Here is a 20,294-nt window from a genome sequence, read left to right as displayed (position 1 = left end):
AATGTTTAAGGAAATTTGACTTGTGCATCTAAGCCAAGTTGAAAAGATTTAGAAGCAGGAACTATGAGGGCAACATGAACGCTTTCTTCTCTTCTCAACTAAAAGTTTAACTTCAATAGTTCAGCACTGGTCTGGTTAGATCAGTCATTCACTGTCATTCTTCAACTGTCAACTCTGTCAAGTTCCGAAAGACTGACTGATGTCAAAAATGTGTAAATATTCAATTTTTGTTGCGCGGAAATAATTCCTATTTATATTCAGACGTATATCTCACTTAGAATTAATTAATGAAACTATTCTATCAAGAATAAACTGTATTATAGATTTCATTAGCGCACTGCGCTTAGTTACGTTATGGCTCATGTAATTGTGTTAGATTCAATCAACGAAGATATATTTGTATGCGGACTTTGCAAATCTGTATTTAATTCTTTAGAAATTTTCCAGAATCATAAAAGCTTTAAATGTAATAATATTTTAGATGAGAATTTGATAAATACTACTACTATGCTTCAAACCGTAGTAGCGCCTGACTCATTTCTGAATAATATTACACCATTAGAACAGAGTCTAGAAATATCTAATAGTGTTTCTAAAGAGAGTAAACAGTCACGGCCTAAAGATATAGTTTGTACAACCTGCAAGAAAAAATTCAAGAAAATGAAAAACTATATTATGCACATGAAAATGCATAATGAAAAACCTTACCAATGCCCTATTTGTGGTCGATGTTTCATTCAAAATTCTCATTTACAAAGGCACATCACGACTCACAAAATATGGCCAGACAATCTCAACCAAACTACTGCCAAGACTCTAGAAGCAGGTCTGTTGAGCTACACTTGTTCTTATTGTAATGTTATATTATCCAACTACAGTCAATACAGAGCCCATTTAAAAAATCATCTGGGTCTTAAAAAGTTTAAATGTATACAAGGTGACTGTATGGAATTTTATGATAGTGTTGAAAATTTGCTTCAACATGTAAATGTTTCTCATGAGGCACTAGTTTATTCTTGTCACTTATGTAGTTCCACTTTTAACAACTTGGAGGATATTGCGACACACCAGCAAAATCATAAGAATTCTGGGAAGGAAAGTCAAGTGAAAAAAATTAAGTTATATAAGTGCACACAATGTGATGCAGAATTCCGTAAACCTGAGAAATTATCACTACATATGCTCACTGAGAATCATCAGAAAACTTGTATACATTGTGGTAAAACATTTTCCAGTGACAAAAGATTACGTCTGCATTTACAGATACACAATAGAATAAAACCATATCAGTGTAATATTTGTAACAGCACTTTTCAAATGAAGAAGTACCTGTCATCACACATGTTGAAGCATGGTAGCAAACAGTTCAAATGTACTCTCTGTAAACACATGTTTAAGAGAAGTGATTTACTTCGGAGACATATGAGGCTACATCAGACTAAGAAGCAATTCAAGTGTCCATTCAGAGAAACCTTGGATTGTAGAAAGGAATTTAGCCGCAGTGATAAATTTAAATTGCATATTAAAAGTCACACAAAACATGTATCTTTGAATACATCCGCGAAAACTAGTGTATCATAAAATACCAGCCATATTTAACTTTGTTATACTATTGAGTATATATAGAGCCTGTACAAATGGAGCCTGAATGATAATCATTCAAAAGGACTGAAACTATGTACAGAAAATTTTATTATTTTTGTACTGAAAAAAGTACTGGAAGGAAGAAGATTAGTCTTAAAAAGTACTTGTATCTCTGTGAGATTAATAAGGCTTAGATTTTTATGAGAGAGGAATAAAGTAGTTTTTACTATAAAGTTGAAGATACTTAATGCCACGTAAGCAAAATGATGAAACAAACTGAATGGTTGAGTTATACTGCTCAGATGTAGGGCTTCCCTCATGTGTGTGGTAAGTGTTATCTAATTAACTGCTCAACTAAGTCATAACTACAGTGTAGCTTGTGTGAAGCACAACTTATATTGTTTTTATAGTTACAATGAAGTGTAATATGATTTCTCATACCTCAACTGTATTATTTCTTCTAATATCTTCTCATACTATTCTTTCAAATGTAAGTGGCTTTTTGATTTAATCATAATTTAAAACTTTGTGGGCAACATATAGGGTGAGAAGGCATAATATAATAAACTTCATAAATAACACATAATGATCAACTAGAAAAGTTTACTAATAAATTATTTTGTTAAGATTTTGTGAGGTCCCTGTATAATTTCTCATATGCTGGCTTTTGCATAGTTTCTGTTGTACCTACGTAAATTTTTGTGTCTATAATTTTATTATACTATGCATATGTTTCCAGGCTCGGCAGTTTCGTGTAACGGACCAAGTGTATTTTGATATACAACGTGAAGATAAGTTACTAGGCCGAGTTGTAATAGGATTATTTGGAGATTTAGCTCCGAAGGCCGTTAAAAACTTTAAAGTTTTAGCATCCAAAGGTATACAAGGGAAGTCTTACAAGAACACGTCATTTAACCGTATAATTAAAAGATTTATGGTACAAGGTTAGTTTTAAACCTTCAAATTAGCATCTTAAGTTGATGAAGTGAAAATAATTTTTCGTTCCTAATTTACCAAATTGTCTTCTACAGGAGGCGATGTGGTTTCCGATGACGGCATGGGTTCCATCAGCATATATGGTGAGACCTTTGATGACGAAAACCTGGACACACAGCACAGTGGAGCTGGTTTCGTGTCTATGGCTAACAAAGGTACGTAGACCGTCTACGACTACGTAGAGACGTACGTACGTCTTGACAGAGGCAGCATAGCTTTATTACCTTTTTTTAAATTGTTATAGGGCGCAACACAAATGGCTGTCAATTTCTGATAACAACTACTGGAACACCATGGCTGGATGATTTACATACAGTTGTTGGAAAGGTAGGTACATAATCTCTTTCAGATAGCTATTATCCAGGAAGTAGATAAAATTGCTCAGATATTTATCTTCAAGAAATACCGTACAAAATACGAGTAAATGGTTTGCTCGAGAGTACACTTCAACACGCTAATGCGATCCATTCTGGTGCGAGAAAAGCATTAAAATATAGTTAGTAAAACGTGGAATAATACAACTTAAGATGTAGAGTTACACCTATAGTTTACCTATAAAAAGCAAAGTTAACGTTTTAGGTGGTGGAAGGTCAGAACGTGGTGCACATGGTGGAGCACACGCCGACGGACGTGGACGACAGGCCCACGGTACGCGTGTTCATCGCTGACAGCGGCCTCGTGCCCACGCCGCAGCCCTTTTACATCTCTGATGATCCTTATGAGTAAGTGCTCACTTTGAAAACTTTGACTATTCACTTTGTCTTTTAAATGATTCTTGAAAGGTACTTTTTCCACTACAAATGCACTGCGAGCGTTGTATCAATATTCACAATCAAGAAAAAAGTTATTTTAATACCCGCAAATAGTTTGATTTCTTTAACCCCTGACTCAAAAAGAGGGGTGTTATAAGTTTCACTTGTCTGTGTGTGTGCGCCTGTCTGTCTGTCTGTGGCATCATAACTCCCGTACGGATGCAGTGATTTCGATTTAGTTTTTTTTTGTATTAAAGGTTATTTATGTGTGAGATAAAAGTATGAAAAAAGGTTTTTTTTAATTTTTAATTTATAGTTATATTATTCTGTCGTAATCGCGTTACGTTTTAACGAGACATTCAGGGCAGACCAAAGAAATTTCTTTCTTCGGACCTAAATTGTTTCTGTACTTTGATTTTGCAGCTTATGGGCCTGGATCAAAGCATCAGCAGTTCCATTGACGATGTCTTTCTCAATCCTGGGCTTTTTTCATTGGATGATGAGGAAAATGGAAATCTAGTGATGTACGTATGAAATTCATATATTGGAGTATAATATTATTTAGCTACCGAAATAGCCTTTCGAGTTTCGGGGACATATTATTATGTAAGTTGTTCTATAAGAAATATTTTGTACTATTGAAAATATTTATGTATATTTATAACAGTAGGTATAATTATTATTAAATTATATGTGTCATAGCTGAGGCATGAGTGTTTAGGGAAGATTTCCTATCGTAAAAAGATAAACGTTAGATGGAAAGCAACGGTTAACTAATGTTCAAACGATCTGATTTTTCGGCGCTCTTTTTCACTTGGTAATAGTCACGGCCCTAGCTATAACACAGAAGATAAATTGTACTATGTATGTCTTAATTTAATGGACATTATATATTATATGCAAAAGTATTAACCTCTCAAGCGCCCGGCCACCGTGTCACGGTTGAATGTGCTACCCCCGTCAAGCGTCCCGCCACCGTGGTACGGCAAAACGATCTTACATTAAAAAAACGTAGAATTTAAATGCTAAAACTATGTTTATCCCTTTCAAACATATTTGACATTGAAGCTGATGAAACGAGACGACGATCTAATGCACAAACTTGAATAAGAGGTTGATATAGGCCAGAGAGCACCTTAAACAACATCTGACCCAACGACATGTTCCTTTATGACCAATATTGTAAATACTTTTTTTAACTAATTTTAAAGATTTGAGTATATTTTACAGTTGGATTTTAATGTCATTATTCATTAACTACACGATAAGACCTTCCGTCATATTATTTTTTATGCCTAAAAATATTTTTTAGACTTTCTTCAAACACATGCCTAAAGCACACAATATTCAGATTAAACCGACTATTGTACCACCACTATCAAATATTATTTGTGGTTTATTTTTTTAATATATAGCAAATTTTATGTAGATTTCAAATATATAAGGTATGACTAGGGTGTTAGTATCAAAATATGACGGAATCGGCGCTTAAACGCCAACCGCCAATTCAATTTCGCGCGCCATTTTTGGCCTGGACGCTTAACGGTATATTTGAATTTTGACGTGGGGCGCTCGAGAGGTTAAAAGGTATGTTTGGAAGAAATTGTGGAGGTTATAGTGTGTGCAATAAATTAGTCCAAAATAATTTGTATGTTATTATTTATTTCCTATTGTGTAGTTAACTGGTATTTATTACGTAGTACCGTTCTTTGTTTTGCTTGATGTTATTAGCGATAAATACATGAAAATTCTCCTGTGGTACCTTACATAGTACACGCAAATTTTTAGACAAAAGTTGCTCCTTTTAATTAACAGGTAGTTTAAACTATAAATATACTATACATACGTTTATACAAAGCACTATACACAGTATAGATAAATATCAAAATCAAAGATATACATTTACATAATACCTACATTTTACGTCATCAAAAATAATTATTAATTTTATTATAAAATGACAATAATCACTAATTCAAGTTATTTCGTATCACATAATTAGTTACAATAATTCGTTGCTACTGACTTTTGGAAAGACCTGTGGTCATTTAATTTCCTAGTCGTATACATAAATACTCGGTTCAGAAATGTTATCACGACTTGCCACTAGTCACTAATCGCAAGTGGTAACCTCACTTGGTTATGGTCAAACCAAAACCTTCAGAGTCTTAATCAAAGGTTTTCATCACTTTAAATTAATAAAAAATACTTATAAACGTGTATCTGGAATGACATGATATGAAACTAGTTATTCCTGTTAGTTTATAATCTAAATTAGTAATATTAGGGCGGTGGTGATGAGTGTTAGAAACACTGTTGGTGTGAAGAGCGAGGCGGCTGCAGGAGCGGGCCGGTTGTTGGTCTGGCCGTTCTCGGAGACTTGTAGCGCCGCCGTGCCGCATGCACGGGCGCATGACTCCCACTCGCGACACACGTCACACGCGGTTGCTGGCTGAGTTTGGTAGAATATTCGAGCACGATGACCTGCCATACAAACAACCTATTAGTGACATGTTCAAACGAAATAAGTCACACTTCAAGACCGTTTCTTTTTTCTTTTAAAAAGCTCCCGCACTAAGAATTGTGTAGCCGCGGCGACTTTTACAAACATACAAAGAACGGACACAAAGCACAACCAGATCCGAAACAACTGTGGATCGCACGAATAATAATTGCTCCGTGTGGGAATCGACCCCTCCCGACGCAGTGGAATCGGCGTGGCGACCCAAAACCAGTCAGATTAAAAAATGTCGGTACAAATACTTACTGGAGTCATACAAGTCGACTAGAGTAGCCCAGGCCGGTCGTTGCCTGGCTACAGGCAGGGCTCGTGGAGCGGCGAGGGTGGCGCAGCGCTCAGACGGGACAGTTCTTACGGCTGCCAACACTCGGGACCCGTCCTTTGATACCCGCGCCCATACGATGTAGCGGACAGACTGCGAACAGAATAGTTTATCACTAGTAATAATCGAAACCTGAGCTGCACTTAAAGTTATCTTACGTTATCTGTTTAAGAGATTAAAAAATACGGGGATAGTGACAGGAAAATATTTGAAACAGAGCATAGTTACCGTCAACTCAGTAAGCGTTGTTATGTCTGCCGAATATCCGGATGGAAGTTGTACGGTTAGAAGCGCCAAACCACTTTCTGTCTCATTGCCTTGAGGTACATATCTGTAACGAAAAACAAAAAGAGATTAACATGGAAATTGAGACACCAAAGTTGAAGAAAAAGTTAATGCATCATATTGTCAAACACTATGTCTATCTATCCTTCAAATTTCTGGCCCCTTACCCGAAACAGACAGACAGTTGCAGGCGGTCTTTGGTAGAGACCTGGTCGACCCTGGGGTCGAGGGTGAACCTCGGCCAGGGAGCAGTGACGTTAGTGCTGCCTTTAGCTGAAAGCCCTACAAGGGCGATGCCTCGGCCCTCTGTCACCGCGCTCACTGAACGACTGTTACGAATCTGAGGATCAAAAAACATTTTTATGATATCTGTGCTATGAAGATCAGTTACAAAACCACTATTTAGACACATATGGGAAGATGAAAAATAAGAAGATAGATCTAGGTTCTTTTAGAGTTTAGGTACAGCAATTGACCGAGAGAAGGGCTTTTAGAAATTTGTTTTCACTTAAGTCCCAAGAACATTTCATCATCAAGAAAATGTCATAAATAATGTCACCCGAACTGGGTTAAATTTACTTATGAAGTATTATATCAGGTCAGAATAAATAAATGTAGGTATTTAGGTTTTGCTTACAGATTGTGTTTGTATAACGAGTGCGTTGTTCTCCGCAATCTGGAACTGCCTCGCTTCTTCAGAGCCGGTCACGTTCACTGACACTCGTAATTTTGTCGCTGTTCGAATCGTTTCCGCAAACTGGGCCAACGAGTCGATCTGCAAATGAATGCACATTAACAGTTACTTTTCTCTCCTATCTTGATACATACTTTTTGTTGTATTTATTTTTGATTTACTTACTACTAGATAAAAGAAAAGAGAAAAGAAACAGATAATAAAAATAAGAAAAAGGAAAAAAAGGGAAACGGCTAGTTTGGTGGTTAACGAGGTTTCGTATGTCATGCTATGTTGCAAATCCTAGAAATATTTTTTACGCTCCATATCTAAACATGACCTTGTCCAACTATTTTGTAATTACTTCTATACATTGTTTGAAGACCGTGAATGAGCGGAAATTCATACACATATGACAGTGAGATGAGTAATCATCATCAAAATACTTGTTGAAAATCTGCTCTTAAAATGAGTAACAGGTTTAGTATTCATACCACTTCGGGATCCGGGTCGTTGGGCTGGTACGCTTGCAGTAAGTATCGCACTACGGGAGTGGCCTCGTCTAGCAGACGCGCCGCCATCATGGCTCGCAGGCCCCATGCCGCCGTAGTCGCCTCCAAGCTGTTGCCTACCAACCATGGGTTGCGCCATTCGTTGCCGGACAGAGTCCGCGACCAGAAGAGAGTAGAACCTGAACAAGAAACATGGTTATAAAGTTATTTTTCGAATCGATTAGAAGCAGAATGTGGCAAACATTCTTCCAAATATACTTGCCTGATGTATTCGCATATTTATTCATAATTTCCAGAGTTTGTGTAAGTTGTGGATGCCTGGCGGTGGCGAGAGCGCCTCCGATCACGGCTAGAGTATACGCGTCTAAGTCGGGCGATACGCCGCGGGCTATGAAGTCAAGGGCTTTGTTTATGTTGTTCTTGTATAGGACGTCACTTCCCTGCAAATTGAAACACGTTTGTTGTAATGTTGTTGATTTTCGATGCTAAGAGTAGGTACAATTATTTTTGAATATGTTTTACCTTGGCGTGGTGCAACGCGACTAGAGCCTGCGCAGTCAATGGTAGTGGTGCCTGTGCATGCGGGTCGGTGCGGGCGCGCGGTGGCGGCGCGCTCCAGGCGCCGTCCTGCTGCTGCGCGCGCGCCAGCCACGTGGCCGCGTCACGAGCTGCGCGCGCCTCCACCGACACGTAGCGCGAGCAGCGAGACAACCAGCGGGCTGCCACTGCCGTCATCCTGTTAAATCACAACTTTAAATAACCCATCTTTCCTTATTTAGAATTTAGTTGGTTTTAAAGGGGGTTTCTGTGTCACTCACCAGACGTCACCTTCCGCCTCAGAATCCGTCTCTGCAGCGAAAGAACCATCCGGTCGACGATACGCCATCAGTCGTTGATAGCCGACCGCCGCCAGTGCTCGTGCTTCTTGTGTTGTTGAGCTTTCTTCTTGACCAGTCGCCTGGATACAGAATATAATGATGAAAACATGTGTATAAATACAATGAAGAAGTAGTCAAAACACAAAGTAATTTGAAACTGACCTGGAGATAATCTAGAAGCACACAGGATAGAGCTAAAGGTCTCAATGCGTATGTTGGATCAGCGGATGGTGCGGGGGGCGATTTAGTTGCTTGCAGAGCCGCCGCCAACAGGTCGCCTGTAGCCCGCAGTGAGATGGCGCCAGTTTTCACACCGGGCCGCACGTCCAGTGTCACGTTAGCTCTAGCGACTGTCCGACGAGCATCCAGCAAGCTCCATGCCCAAACATCTTCTTCATAACCATCCTAAGCAATAAAACAGTTCAATGAAATATTGTAAAATACAGTTGACAAAGATCGAAAAATTACGTAGTACTAACTAAGTTACTATTCATTTAATTAAAAGAATTTGTGAGCGTACCTTGACGTCTATCGTTCTGAAGAGTGAGGCGGATACTCCGTTGCCATTAGCCTCGACGATAACAGGAGCTTCACCGGTACGGACCACGCTCAGAAGGAAAGCTGTGCTGGCGGAGCCGCGGGCTGGTATTGTCACACGGACCCGTTTGAATAGCTCGATTTCTAAAAATTGCAACAATAATTAATACATCGTAATATTTTGTAAATAAACTTAGCAGTTCTTATGTGTCTACTCACTTTTAGTCGATTCGAGTTCGTTTTCGAGTGGTTCGAATTCGAAATACTGGTCGCTGTTGTAAAATGTGACCTCAACAGATGTGTCTACTGCTAGCGTAGTTTTGAGTATTATCACAGCAGCGACAGTTTCACCTCGTTGAAGACTGGCGGGTAGTTCCGCGGTAATTGCTAATGGCACGGAGGTGGCGAATTTCTGTGGGGACGCCAAACCAAGACCTAAAGTCGGATGAACTGAAAACGCGCCGATTGCGAACTCCCCTGATGTCTCTGATGTCCATCGTTCTTTGGCACCGTTTCCATCATTACTGTCAGAAGAAATATTACATTGAAAGAGTTTTTATTTAATGCTTGTAGCTGAAAGACAGGTAGTCAAATGCCTGTGTAATAGCAATAGGATAGCAGGAGTTCTTACCCGACTGTAAGGTTGGCAAGCATCCAGGTAGGTTGTGGCGATACAGTGAGATAGTAGCGAGGAGAGGGCGGTGGTGGAAGTCGACTGAAGGCGTATGGACCAGCGAGTGGAGCGCGGGTGCCGGTTTCTATCGGGGCTTGCGTGGGGACAGATCCTGGAAAATAAACCAGTAGTATTGTATATTTTTTCTGAGTATGTTGTATAGGTACTATAAAGTTTAGGTAATTTGATACTTACCATCTGGATTATTCCTTATTACGACACCATCAGTTAGAATAACAACGCCTGCATTCTGAAAGCAAAATATTACAGTGATTCAACATCGAAATTGCTAATTCTAATACGTACTCGTAATTAACTTGTTATGTGAACTAGCGTTTACCTTGAAAACATCTGATGCAGTGTAACCTCCCAAATTCAAGCCAGATCCAGTCAGATGATCGTCGTTCTTGAACACAGAGTGTGACAAACTGTTGAAAGTTTCTACTTCGCGTTCAATCTGAAAAAAGACAGGTTACTCCACGATGAACAAAAATATTTCCCTATCAGTATTGACAAAAGTAAAGACGAAAATAATTATGCTGCGTGGGCATGAACGCCTTCTTTATAAAGGACTGAATTGTAAGCAACAAAACAAGAATGATTGATGTTACTAACCTTGTGTAAATCAAGGCCACTGCCGAGTCCGTTAGCTTGCGCTAAGCCTGCTTCTATGGCGTGGACATCTTCCGCAAGGAGACCGACTATGGCCCCAGACTCTCCTAGTACTTTTAGCTCTATTAGCGTGTTGGGCTTGAGAGTGGCGCCGTTGCTTGACACTGGCGATACTGATATCTAAAACCAATAATTAAATTAGTCACATGTTGATATTACATAGGTGCATAAGGACTTTAGTTCTCATATTTTTTTGGAAACTCATGCAAGTGATTTTTATGCAGCCGAATAAGATTAGAAAATCACCTCAGTCAATATGAAGGACTCAAATGTTTTGATAGTAGTTTATTAGGAATTCTGACTGGCAAATATTTTTCAGCAGTTCCTTATTGTTTCCCATATGGTTACTGTAATAACTAATGCATTACTCACATCGTTTTGTAATAAATTCTTCTGTGGCGCATACACGGCGGCTGCAAGCAGGTTGTTGCGCGCTGCATCGAGGCGAGGATACCACGCTAGTAGAATACATCCCGGTGCCATACGAGACGTTATAGCTACAGTCACATCCACACTCTTGCGAGCTGGACTCAACTGAAACAAAGTGATAATTAGTTTATAGTTAATGTTTTATTAGAATTGCCTCCCCATTTACGAAAATCCCTCAGTTATTGTGTTTTGAGCCCTTTCGATGTTTATTTTCGTGAAAGGCACAAGATGTAGCAATAAGTAATTATTATTATTTATAATTGGAGATTCAAGTATGTTTTGTATTTAGACGTATAAAGTTTTGTATAATTGTGTCCAAGAATCAATTACTCACCTCCAAAGTCTTAGCGACGATAATATCTCCTCTGCCGATAACAGCGTAGTGCACCATGTCCATTGGTTCAGTGGCAGTGATGCGCGCGCGCATCTCTCCGCCGACGCCAGTGTCGCGAGTCAACACCTCAGCAGTCAGGAACTGGCTGGTGTACTCGCTTCTCTGAACGTTCACCACTCTTTCTGTCACCTCCTTGTATTTTATCTGCAAATTTAATTTTGTTAGACAACGACTGGTTTCTTCATCTCTTTTGGATGCATGTAAAGAGTCAGCAGTGCCTGAAAACTGCAGCCTGCCATTATATTTCTCTCTTACCAATAAGTTGAGGGTAGAGTTGACGTGTGCTCTATCTGGAACTACAGTATAAGAAGCGACGCCTTTGTTCAAAGGCACCTTCGTCTCGTTGGCGGGAGCTCCATCGTCCCACAGTCTTTCCACTGTCACTTCTCCATCAGTAGACATTAGTTCTCCCGACGAATCCACTAACTCTATCTGCCAAAGAAAAGTGCAACGCGATGAATTAAAATTTGATATTTCGTATAAGACTTCGATGAATGTACCTATGCTTAATAAAATAATTTATATTTACTTTACAAACACATACTTTTACAAATATTTACCTGAACAATATAAGGAAGAGTCGGTTTAAAATATGTCGGAGCTGACACTCTGAGTCTGTATGGTGCTCTTAGCAACAGAATTCTCGAGGATATATTTTGTTTTATAAGTGTATCTTTCTCCTCAAGCACGGCTTCGACGACGAGCGGCCTCGCCGCATCCTCAGCCAGGTCAAGGTCAGTCTTGAGGTCAAACGTCACTTCTGTCTGACCGTTAATTTCGACCACTTTCCGAGTAGGAGCGGCTACTACGGGTTGTAGAAGTCCAGAGAAAAATACCGGATACGCAGATATCGTCAGTTCACCACGAACTGGAAGACCGTTGAAGTGCCTGGTACAAACATACATAAACCGAAGTTAATTACTCCAATTATTCAGAGTAAAGTGAAAAGTTTTGTAGAATAGTGTGAAGATGTCATTAAGTGATATCGTCATTATTCACCAGTGCAAAAAGATTGATGCCATGCCATGCCATGCTTCAGTCTTTGTCTTGTTAAGATCATAAATAAGCAACTGATAAAAACTGACATCACAATATTACACAAAATTGCGTCTACAAACGGTTCTAGCCTATTATGTAATTATTATTCTATTGAATTCGAGTGCTGAGTTTTTCTGTAAAGTAAGTATCTAATGAGAAGCGACAGCTTTCGCCGTGGAAATCCCTTTGTTCTAAGGAACGATGAGAATTTTTCATTCTACTTTAATGTAGAAACACAAAAGTCTTGTTTCTCTCTTCGATGCCGTTTATCTTTAGGTTTCTTGAAAATCAAGTTTATTTTATGTTAATATGCTTATAATGAATGCGATTGCGATTAACAATTTGATGAGTCAGGTTTTATAATAACTTGTTATCATCGGAGATTATGGATCCTTATACAACAAATATAATAATAATCCAATCCTTGTATTTTTTAAACAGTTGTTTATAATTTCGTTGTGTAAAATGGGCATGTAGTTACATACTTGGCGGTGACGTTAATGTCGAATCTGCCCTCGCTGAAGAGTACTTCGCTGGGGAGGTGCATATGCATGTTGAACCGTGGCTGCACGTAGTCGGCCACCAGCACATGGTGCGAGTACTTCTGCCCACGAGCCTCCACCTGTTACACAACCATTATGCAAACATTCCTTGACGTATCGCTAAGGCCATCGTTGTAGGCGGCCAGCTCGCGAGGTTACTTATATTTCCGGACTTATTTAATTTTAGACTATAAATCTCATGTTATGAAAGAAAAGTTGTCTTGATGTGTTCATGTTTGGTTGGTCTTACTTATGTAATGAAATCGTCATCAACGAAGCATCAACGGATGATTGCTACATCGCCGGTGGGCGGTGGCCACTCGGCTCTTTATGGACAGCCGCTGTCCGTGCCATAAGTAGGTGAGTGTTATCGAGTAAATATCAATTAGGTACAAGCACGCAAATTTCCTCAAGATGCAAGTATATTTACCGTTGATGTCATTTATAGCATTTTCTTTTACTGATTATCATGATTTAATCCACTTATAATCGGTATAAATACTAACATTGGTTTTGTCTGTTCCTACACCGAAGTTAGTAGCTAGAACTTAAGTCTACTAGTTATCTATGCCCATAAATATTATATACCAATATTTAAAATGAGCAATCCACGATTTTACTATTAAATAAGTAAACATAAACGTATGCGTCATGTAGGTGCCTACAAAATATATTTCATTGATTAAATCATTGTTAACATTGACTAAAACAATATAAGGAAGTATGTATGTACTCGTAATCACTGTGTTCCGTCTTAACTGAGGCAATTACAAATTAATTCATACGTGAACGGTATATTTGACTGAGAAAATATTTCTACAAACTACACTAACGTAGCGAATACGCTCTACTCGGCAATTAAAGCTTTAGGAATTTAAAAATGAAAGTTTTTCTTGTAGGTATGTATGCTCAAATTCAAATGCTAAGTAATCTTTGTGCAATAGAAATAATAATTAACAAGGCTATAAAAAGTAGAGCATTAGAGTTTAAGTGAGTGTAATAAACGTGCTGCATTACCTATGTGGTAAATAAATAGTGTTGTTCACCTGTATAGTCCATTCTCCAAGAGCAGGCTCATCTGCTAAGGCTAATTCTTGAGTAAGAACTCCTCGGTCCAGCTCAGCGCCGGCCCACTGTCTTATCGGTGAACCTCCTGTGTCCAGTATACTGACGTCTACAGTCGTCGACAACGGCAGCAAGTACCTGCGTGTGCGCACACCCGGGTCAATGACCGCTTCGTAATCACACGTAATCTTACGCGCACGAACTCTCGTTGTATCGGTGATGGTACAGAAAACGAAAGTGTCGATACTGAACCGAACGCAGTCACTTAATGCTTTTGGATTCTCGTTTTCCTTATTAAATGGAACAAGGGCACAGTTGTGACCGATACTACAACATTCGATAGATGTGTTACGCTTTAACGACTGCGTTAATGTAAGTATTGTTTCGTATGGAAGTATCGTGACCTCAGTCAATAGCCGGCTAGTAGTGCTAGTTGATGTTAAATGCATTAATACATTACCGATACTCTTCAAGAAGCATTACAAAAATGTTATATAATTTTAACTCTTATTAAAAATTAATGTAAAATAGTTCTCGGAAATAAAATCACTTTAAAATTAACATCTTACTAGAGTTCTAAAAGATAAAACTACTAGAATTAATCGAAGCAATCCCAGAAAAATTAGAGTCGATAATGCATTGAATAATGCTCGCGATTACAGCTAGACAATGATGTTGACTTCCTGTTACACCGACTGCGAGTACAGCTATAAGCAACGCTTTTCTTACTTGTCCAAGGCGATGACCCTAAAGTTAATGGTGTCTCCGGGCTGGTAGACGCGCTTGTCTGTCTGCACGAAGATGCAGAAACTGCGCGGCTGGTAGAGCAACGGGGCCGACGACGAGAATAGCGGGCCTGAGGTTGACCGCGCCACCAGCGCGTACTGCCCCGGCCCAGGGTCACCGATCTGCAGGTGAAACTACCGTCACGATCCGTTGTGGGAGAACTTATACATAATTGTATTCCGACTTGTAACTGCGGTAGCGGGAACACTATTTTCTGTATGCGGTTTGGCAATAAAACTTGGTAAATTGTATTCAATCGCTGAAGAAATTGGTTCATTTAGTTTGACCGACTGAACTAGTAAGCTTAGATGTGGTGCACAAGATACCACAATACAATTTCATTACATGTATGCAGTAAAGAAATAAATAGTTTATGGGTTGAAAATGCTTCTTACCTCAAGTTCTATGAGTCTGGACGCAGCAGCTGGTATCTGTACTTCTCGCCCCTCATTGTACTGTTCTCCATTAGCACGTCGACCTTCGACTGCTACATACAGGGTGTAGGCTCTGGAGCCGCCGCCTATAGCCACGGTGTATGCACTGTATGGACGCAGTATACGTGGTCCTACTATTGAAATACTGTGGATTTTAAAGAGAATTTAGCTTTAAGGCATAATACCTAATAACGTAAAAATACTTAAAAACTACACTAAACTGTTGTACTTTTAAATGTAAACTACGCAAGTATTATTGACAAAAAGTAAGGTTAGCCAATAGGTACGTAATATGTACGTAAACCAAAGAAAATGTCGATCACACGCAATTATAATATGTGTTGACTTACCATTGTACTGCGAGTGGTGCAATCAAAGCTACCAGCAGGATAATAAGCCTAAGTTTTCCGGCCATGATTCTGAAAGAAAATTTTATTGAATGAACTGCTACATTGATGTTATCGTTACTATGAAGTTCGCTTCTAAGTTTGATTAATTAGATATAATTGAGCACGATTTATAATAATACACAACTACAGTTCACATATATACAGATTTATAGATTTAAATTGTTTTTATACAACCTTAGCACGTAAAACTAATATCCAAGTTTCTCTTTCCCCGGATATGTTAGGGTTCGCGATAGGCATTAAGTTTAACAGTTACCTACGAGTTAGGAGTAATTGGCACCTGACCTCAACAACCTAACTCGATACTGGCCAGCAGCTAAGTTATCAGATTTAACGGCTTACACTGTTCATTGTTTGAGCCAGTATACAGGGTGTGGCGTAAATAATGGATAATCCTTTACCAGCGGATGGGCGACTTCCCGACTGATCTAAAAATTAAAATTACCTCTACCTCTGGGACAAGTATCATAGTTTTCGAGATTTTGGCCATTTTGTGTGTTTTTTAAGAAAGCGATTTACGCTCTTAGTTTTTGATGCTGTGATCACAAATTAAGGCTTTTTTTTAATCCGTTTTTTGCAAATAAATCCTGAATAGATGTGCTATTGAATCTACAATCTTGTTTTGTTATTACTACTTGTTTTTTATTTAAATTATGCATTCAAAGTTAAATTTTATAATCTTTCACAACTTTCGTGCAACTTTGGGCACTTGTGGTGAAAAAAAAAATGTATGGTGGCTTTACTGCCCACGCCATAAATAATTTCTAAATTTTATTAGAATTCTAAATTGGTATAACATGCAGCATTAATACCGATTGTTGTCAAAATATTACAAAGAACTTAAATTATTAACACTTTTGCCGGTCGACTACTTTTATTTTTGCACGCGTTTAAGCTAAGTTTGCTTTCAAATATTCATGTCTATAGGGTTATTACACTATTAAAGATTATTTAGATGATAAAAAAGCTTGGAACTGTGCTGCTTCTACCAAGTCTATTTTAAAATAATGTATTACAATTTGATGAAAAATGATTTATTTGTCAACAGATTAGTTTTCTTTAGATTTCTAATTATCTTTATTATTTGAATATTATTTATGTATAATATTTCTTTTTTTTTTGTTTCTTTTCAACACTGCACACAAGTGCTCAAAGTTGCACAAAAGTGTTGAAAAATTATAAAATTTAACTTTGAATGCATAGTTTAAATAAAAGACAAGTAGTAATAACAAAACAAGATATTAGGTTCAATAGCACATCAATTCAGGATTTATTTGCAAAAAAATTTGGCCATTATGTGTGTTTAAGAAAGCGATTTATGCTCGTACTTTTTGATGCTGCGATCACAAATTAAGGCTTTTTTTAAATCCGTTTTTTGCAATTAAATCCTGAATAGATGTATTATTGAATCTAGAACGCGCTTTGCGTGCAAAAATAAAATTAGTCGACCGGCAAAAGTGTTAATACCTAATTTAAGTTCTTTACTGTAATATTTTGACAACAATCAGTATTAATGCTGCATGTTATACCAATTTAGAATTCTAATAAAATTTAGAAATTATTTATGGCGTGGGCAGTAAAGCCACCATACATTTTTTTTTCACCACAAGTGCCTAAAGTTGCACGAAAGTTGTGAAAGATTATAAAATTTAACTTTGAATGCATAATTTAAATAAAAAACAAGTAGTAATAACAAAACAAGATTGTAGATTCAATAGCACATCTATTCAGGATTTATTTGCAAAAAACGGATTAAAAAAAAGCCTTAATTTGTGATCACAGTATCAAAAACTAAGAGCGTAAATAGCTTTCTTAAAAAACACACAAAATGGCCAAAATCTCGAAAACTATGATACTTGTCCCAGAGGTAGAGGTAATTTTAATTTTTAGATCAGTCGGGAAGTCGCCCATCCGCTGGTAAAGGATTATCCATTATTTACGCCACAGCCTGTATATCCGGAATGCTGATTATGAAGTCGTAAATTTTGTTGTAAACCAAAGCGTTTTCTATGACTCACTTAATAATTTCAGATTATAACTGTGTGAGACATCATGTTTAGGTATTTATTTATCTCCAGGTAAATATCTAATTAGGTACGTTTAGATAATTTTAGAATCCTTACATTTTCTTGAAAATGTTCCCAACTTATTTTTGGAGAACTGTCGAGCCACTTGGGTAACTGCGAATACTCTAAGTTAGGTAGGTTCCTTTTAACTCAAACCGATATTTTTGTTTCTGGCTTTTGCCCCTAGCATGAGTCGTGTTTAATATTTTTCAGAAAAATTGGTATGATATACGTATCAGCTGTTTATCCGCGACAGCTTACATTTACTAAGTTTACTTAAAGCAGCTTAGAGATATAGTTATTTTCGTTATTATAAAACGGGTCTGAGCCTATTATTTTATACAATTTACATCAACACATAGTCATTAGTCTTACATATTATCATGTTTATTATAACAACGTAATAAAAAGTTAACGTAACAAGCTTGATATGGTTATTAGAATTTTTATTTTGTTGGCTTATGAACGGGAGAGAAATTTGTTTTGCCCATAAAAACTACTAAACACGTTTGCTTTATTTGACTAAATTGCGCATCTTCTTTCTTCATTATCATAATATGTTTATCCTGACCATTTAAGTATATCATGTTTTTTGGAGACAAAAAGTGCCACACAAGTTTTAAAATATCTTCAAAGCACGACCGGTTCGACTGGATAAAATAATATATTGTCACTTTATTATAGGTATGTAGACACTAAAATTGGCAAATCATTAAGTTTGTTATTAATTTCAACACTTGTTTACGTTGCCATGAAGGGAATCTTAACAACCTTCTGAATGGTTCCGCTCTATATGGCGAACATTCATTTATACTCCATTCATATAAGATGTTTATTAACTATCTCATATGTTACCAAATCTTGTTCATGATAACAATTGTAACTTTTAGTTTTATGTTATTAATATATTTATTTTAAAGCAAAGAAAAGCTTTTTATTTTTTCTTAGCACGTTGTGCAAATTTATGTACATTCTCGGTAGTTTACCTTAATGTGTGCCCGCCTTAATGAGGCTTTTTGTTTTAATGGTTGAAATATTGTAATGTGATTGGGTCATGCAGATGTTATGCAGTGACAATGGACAGTTCCTTGCAATTCATTAACACAATGTAGCGCTCGTGGGTGAGCTGTTTATTCTCTATGTATTGACTTCACATATTTGTCATATGTTACGAGTACAGTAGGTACATGTACAACTTGTGTCCTTGTGTTTCTGACTCACTGTGTCAACACTCGTGTGGGCGGAACAGCCTTTTCGTCAGATATGGCAAAACATGTTTATTTCTTAGAAAAAAATCCGTCATCTAAAAAGAAGTATTTATTGACGTATCTTTAATTGAAACTTTATATTCGGTTTATTTAGTTAAAATGGCATTCGTAGCCACTTGCAAAGAAACTAGTGCATTGTGGTAACAAACTTTCTCTAGGCTCACAACAGCGCTTCGAGCTACTCTGTTTACCTCCTCCGACAACAAAACAATCGCTTTGATAATGGGTACCTACCTACAACTGCAAGACTTTGCCAAGCAATTATTGCATATCAAGTACTTATACGATGTTAAGCATATAATATTTATGAAAGCGCTTCTTTTAAGACTTTGTAAGTAAACAAAAACTTTATGCATTATGTCACTCAAAATCTCGACATTTAACTTGTATAAAAATAGAGATTACGCATGCGCGGTTTTAAGATGATGATGTTTGACGCTGCTCACCTGACGGACACTAGAGTCACTTGTAACACTTAATTTAAATACACTTAACACTATATCACAGATCGTTTCATTCGGGTGCACATAGTTCGTGAGGCGGGTGTAGAGCGCGACACAGAGTCGGCGCGGGGTGCACTTTACAACTAAGTGGTGCGCAGTGAGACAACCGCGGCGCCTACGCATGCCGCAGGTGGGGCGCCGCGAAGCCTTGCGAAAATTCACCGCCACCGCGCTCTACCTGCGCGCTGCACCTATACGCGCTATGCACTAGCTTCGAAACGTCATCCATGTAATTTTGTATGTTATTCCGTATTCGTTCGTATGTTTATTCATAAACAGCGATTCTATTCCGTATAGAGTACGACAATACCTATATTTACATAACGTAGGTACACACAAGAGTCAAATTGCTGCGAAGAGATTGTTTTAAATGGGTTCACAAAGTTATTTAATTTTCTAAATACTTTGTCCCGCAAGGTTAATAATAAGTGTTACAGCTATTTTATTGGCTCAGTAATTAAATTGGGCTAAAGCACAATTCTTGATTTAACTTGGTGAGCAAACAACGGTTCTAGAAATCGCGATTGCAACATTTGCAAAACGTTTCTTGAATGAGATGTAATAATATTGTGTAGTTTTAACATACAGGTTGCTTATCACACGTACGAAGCATACATCTCAGATGGTCGATAAATAATATGTGTGTTAGAGAAGCTCGGTACGAGTTGAGTGCAGTGCATTCCTAGGAACCTGTTTTAGTGCAGCACTCCACTGTAATCGCTAGACAGAGAGACTTAGAAATATTCAGGTGTACTAATACTGTAATGCTCTTATTGATAGGTATATGCATGAGTTAAACTTTACTAAAGCGTCTGGACCAAAAGATTTGTACCGCGATAATGAATCACGAGTCTAGATAAAACAGGAAAAGTGTAGGTACAGCCTTGTAACGTGCCGATCTTAAAGCTGGGAAGTCATGAGGGCGGTTCTTGGTGACAGTGACACATGCCTTCT

The 20,294-nt window shown here is 37.9% G+C and overlaps 2 protein-coding genes across 3 annotated transcripts; one reads left to right on the top strand and one right to left on the bottom strand.

Moving 5' to 3' along the window:
* Positions 1-191: 191 nt before the first annotated feature.
* On the top strand, positions 192-4,977 carry LOC142987438 (peptidyl-prolyl cis-trans isomerase, rhodopsin-specific isozyme-like). Of its 2 annotated transcripts, none has more exons than XM_076136208.1 (6): positions 192-1,911; positions 2,324-2,528; positions 2,616-2,735; positions 2,825-2,907; positions 3,160-3,302; positions 3,756-4,977. In XM_076136208.1, the coding sequence occupies exons 1-6, from the start codon at positions 1,903-1,905 to the stop codon at positions 3,850-3,852; spliced, it is 657 nt and encodes a 218-aa protein (XP_075992323.1). In that variant the 5' UTR covers positions 192-1,902; the 3' UTR covers positions 3,853-4,977. The 2 variants fall into 2 exon arrangements, with proteins under 2 accessions (XP_075992323.1, XP_075992322.1); XM_076136207.1 differs by lacking the exon at positions 192-1,911 and adding an exon at positions 1,922-2,074.
* LOC142987437 (thioester-containing protein 1 allele R1-like) lies at positions 4,975-19,446 on the bottom strand. Its single transcript, XM_076136206.1, has 26 exons — positions 19,284-19,446; positions 15,444-15,512; positions 15,055-15,238; positions 14,603-14,781; positions 13,855-14,011; positions 12,752-12,888; positions 11,789-12,116; positions 11,484-11,660; positions 11,169-11,372; positions 10,778-10,939; positions 10,349-10,525; positions 10,074-10,190; positions 9,929-9,983; positions 9,692-9,845; positions 9,280-9,584; positions 9,044-9,204; positions 8,686-8,928; positions 8,464-8,603; positions 8,168-8,381; positions 7,908-8,085; positions 7,628-7,824; positions 7,098-7,235; positions 6,628-6,800; positions 6,404-6,506; positions 6,100-6,268; positions 4,975-5,816 (listed from the first exon to the last, which is right to left on the bottom strand). The coding sequence occupies exons 2-26, from the start codon at positions 15,506-15,508 to the stop codon at positions 5,602-5,604; spliced, it is 4,332 nt and encodes a 1,443-aa protein (XP_075992321.1). The 5' UTR covers positions 15,509-15,512; positions 19,284-19,446; the 3' UTR covers positions 4,975-5,601.
* Between the last annotated feature and the right edge of the window lie 848 nt (positions 19,447-20,294).

The sequence above is a fragment of the Anticarsia gemmatalis genome, chromosome 3, assembly GCF_050436995.1.
Source record: "Anticarsia gemmatalis isolate Benzon Research Colony breed Stoneville strain chromosome 3, ilAntGemm2 primary, whole genome shotgun sequence".
NCBI lineage: Eukaryota > Metazoa > Arthropoda > Insecta > Lepidoptera > Erebidae > Anticarsia > Anticarsia gemmatalis.
This window is presented reverse-complemented; position numbering and strand designations above follow the sequence as displayed.